Here is a 3,922-nt window from a genome sequence, read left to right as displayed (position 1 = left end):
GCGCCGCCACTGCTGCACATGAACACTTCTTGTTGATCTCATTGAGCATCTATGACAACTCCATGTGCAATATTCCCTCCAAGTTTATTCATGTTTTAGTTGGACTATTTTGTACATTTTGACCGGATGTTGTGTCCGAATATTAATTCAAATTTCAAAGATTATGGATTCGAAATGCTATTGCATTATACATGGTGGAAATATAAATGTTGAATTATCTATAATGTGACAATGGAGTTAACATAGAGTGCATATGCATCATAAGAGAGAGAAAAATAAGAGCAGAAGAACTATGAGAGTGAGTTATAGGTAGTAGTCCAATGTAAGCTCTTCTTGCCGAGAGAACGAGTCCACCACTGGAATATCCTAAACAAAGCAGCATGCCTAAACTTGGATAGATCCAAGGCACCCGCCATGCGCGCCATGCCATGCATCCGAGAGCGGAGCGGCACATAAATAGGCGCGCGCGCCACACCGCGTACGCGCGGCGGCGAGCGATCGGCGGGGCGATCAGGGAGGGAAGCTGCATGCATCGCCCGTCTCCCTCGCCATCCCCACCGCCTGCCCCCTTTCGCCTCCCTCTCCTTGCCGGGTTGCAGGGCGCGCTCCAGCTCTCCGTGTTCCCCTCGCCGGGAACCTGAGCTGATCATTTCCTTTCCCACCGATCGGTCTACTAGGAGCCGACGATCGACAACAACCCAATTCGTTCCAGCTCTCGACCACTCGTTGATCCGGCCGGCCGGGCCATGCGCTGGAGGTAAGCCGGCGCCGACACCGACATCGCCTGTAGTTCTCTCTCCCCCCTCTCTCTTGTCCCGGCCGGGAGGGGAGGAGAGAAGACCAGAAGGACCAACGACACCTCGCGCCGCGACGACGGAGGAGTGGTGGGGGGTGACGAAGACGATCGGCTGAGATGGCGACGGCGATGGACACGACGATGCCGAGGAGCGGGGTAGGGGAAGGCGGCGGCGGCGGCGGGCTGAAGAAGGGGCCGTGGACGCAGGCGGAGGACCAGGTGCTGCTCGACCACGTGCGGCGGCACGGCGAGGGCAACTGGAACGCCGTGCGCCGGGAGACGGGGCTGCAGCGCTGCGGCAAGAGCTGCCGGCTCCGGTGGGCCAACCATCTCCGCCCCAACCTCCGCAAGGGCCCCTTCTCTCCCGAGGAGGAGCGCCTCATCCTCCGCCTTCACGGCCTCATCGGCAACAAGTGGGCGCGCATCTCAACACACGTACGTACCAACGAAACTTAACCTCCTCCTCCTTCTTCCATGGATCTTGTGTCGTATGAGTATGATCCATCTCTGACAAGTCACAATGTTGCATGCATGGCGGTGTGTGATGGATGAAGCTGCCCGGGAGGACGGACAACGAGGTCAAGAACTTCTGGAACACGCGCCTCAAGCGCCGGCAGCGCGCCGGCCAGTCGCTCTACCCGCCGGACGTCGAGCGGGAGATCGCCCTCATGCGCGCCCAGAACATCAACCCGTTCGCCGACGCGGACGGCAACACCGTGGCGTCGCCGTTCTTGGGCCCGTTCGCGCTGCCTCCCAGGCCGCCGTCGTCCACCAAACAGGCCTCTCACTCTCATTCTCACTCCTCGCCGCTGATCAACCAGCACTACCAGCTCCTCAACCAGATGCAGGGGATGCAGATGCGCCACCACGCCGTCCAGCACCACCACCAGCAGCCGGCGTTCCACTACCACGGTGGCATCAGGTCGCCGGGGCTCCCGCCGTTGCCGACCAGGCCGCGGGAGCTCCCTTCGAACCAAATCGAGATGGCGAGCTGCAGCGGCGGCGGCGACGGCCTGCTGGAGGCTCTGCTGCTCGGCGTCGACGAACATCAACTCCCCCGTCCAAACCATGCCGTGTGCAGGGCGGGCTCCATGCCCGATCTCATGTACGGCGGCGTCGCGAGCGGGAGCGACAGCGACGTCACCTCGCAGTTCCCTCCCGCTCCCGGAGGCCAGGACCCGCACCATGGCGGGAAATGGGACTTCCTCGTCGGTCAGTGCATTCATTCATCTCGCTTCTCTTCTTGAATTCATAAAGACTTGAGTTCATCCACGGAACTAACACCATTGGGGGTCCATCTATGCTCTGCTCCGGCTGTTTGACACCGCGCTGTCATCTATGCTCTGCTCCGGCTGGTGGCCACCGTCTCGTCGCTTCATGCCTTGTGTGGCGCGCGCACGCCGACGACTTGGCCTGACGCCGCGGCCTCCGTATCCGACCTCGATCGCGCTCCGGCCCGCCGCTCTGCCACTCTGGAGGCGCTCTGGCTGCTGTTTGCCTTTGCTGCTCAGGTGGCCCTCATCGCAGCCGTCACCACCACTGTCAGGGGCGGGGCACAAGCTCACCACCACCAGTAGCATCCCCTCCCGCGCCTACCTATAACCCCCCGGTCCTACGACATCGTCGTACCAGCGGTGGCCCTGGTCCTCACCTCCACGCTGCTCGCCGCCTCTGCCCATGGTTACATCCTCTCCGAGCCATGCCCTCGCTCGGGGCAGGGTCATAGCCTGACTCATACTCCTTCTGAGTTACTCGTCTAAGAAATAGATGTATCTACGTGTATTTTAGTTTTAGGACGCGGATAACACCCACACATGTGGGCGTTAAAGGGTTGCCCACACGTTTTGTGTGGTGTTCAAGAAGATCAGCCCACACGTCTACGTGTGGGCAAAACAATTAACGCCCACACGCCTCTCTTTTTTGTTGCGGTCCCTCTCACACGCCTATGTGTGGGCGAAATGCATAACGCACACACTCGTACGTCAGGCCTCTTATCTCATGGTCCCGCACGTCCCCGCGTGACAGTCACCACGAGCCCGTAGTTGCCATGGTTCGGACACTTTTCCATATTCGTTTAACCGCAGTTGCCATGTCACTGAACTACAATTGCCATGTCGGACAACTACAGTTGCCATGGTTGCTCAACTGCAGTTGCCATCTCAGGTCAAGTGCCAGGTGCCATTTTCGGACAAACTGCAGTTGTTGCCATGTATGGTCTAGCTAACTATAGTTGCCATGATTTGAAAACTTTAGGAGTTGCCACCTACTAACACTAGGCAGTTGCCGTGTACCCTGCAAAACACATGACAACTGACATGTTCGGGTAAAAAAGAGAGTTGCCATATGCTTACAAGCACACTAGGGCAGTGTCGTATACCCTGCAAAACACATGGCAACTGACATGTTCGGGAGAGTTGCCATCTGCTTACAAGCACACTAAGGCAGTTGTCGTGTACCCTGAAAAACACATGGCAACTAACATGTTCGGGTAAAAAAGAGAGTTGTCATCTGCTTACAAGCACACTAGGGCAGTTGCCGTGTACCCTGCAAAACACATGGCAACTAACATGTTCGGGAGAGTTGCCATCTGCTTACAAGCACACTAGGGTTGTTGTTGTGTACCCTGCAAAACACATGGCAACTGACATGTTTGGGTAAAAAAAAGAGAGTTGCCATCTGTTTACAAGCACACTAAGGCAGTTTGCCATGTACACTGCAAAACACATGGCAACTGACATGTTTGGGTAAAAAAAAGAGTTGTCATCTGTTTACAAGCACACTAAGGCAGTTTGCCATTTACACTGCAAAACACATGGCAGTTGGCAACTTGGGTGTGGGAGAGAAGACGGGCGTGTGGGCGAGATGGCAAATGCCCACACATCAGCCCTTGAGCGTGAGTGAAATCTGGCGTGTGGGCGAACTGCTAAATGCCCACACGCCGGCCCCTCCGTGTGGTAAAACGGACGTGTGGGCGACCGGGTGAATGCCATACACCAGTCTAGTCCTACATGGCACCACAAACATGCCAAGATTCGTACACCCACAAATGAACGCGGATGCACGCGTGTGGGCGAGATGCAAACGACCACACGTGTGGACGTTAGTGTTTTCGTAGTTTTAAATACA

At 56.7% G+C, this 3,922-nt stretch overlaps 1 protein-coding gene across 1 annotated transcript in view; it reads left to right on the top strand.

The window, feature by feature from the left end:
• Window positions 1–490: 490 nt before the first annotated feature.
• Window positions 491–3,922, top strand: part of LOC123160074 (transcription factor MYB36) — a 4,841-nt gene continuing 1,409 nt past the window's right edge. Inside the window, exons 1-2 of the mRNA XM_044577895.1 lie at window positions 491–1,231; window positions 1,351–2,008. Of these exons, the coding sequence (XP_044433830.1) occupies window positions 914–1,231; window positions 1,351–2,008 (976 nt within the window). The 5' untranslated portion in view covers window positions 491–913. The remainder of the gene's footprint in view (window positions 1,232–1,350; window positions 2,009–3,922) is intronic.

Source organism: Triticum aestivum, chromosome 7B (assembly GCF_018294505.1).
Source record: "Triticum aestivum cultivar Chinese Spring chromosome 7B, IWGSC CS RefSeq v2.1, whole genome shotgun sequence".
NCBI classification, from domain to species: domain Eukaryota; kingdom Viridiplantae; phylum Streptophyta; class Magnoliopsida; order Poales; family Poaceae; genus Triticum; species Triticum aestivum.
Note: the sequence above shows the minus strand (reverse complement) of the source record. Positions and strands in the feature narration are given on the sequence as shown.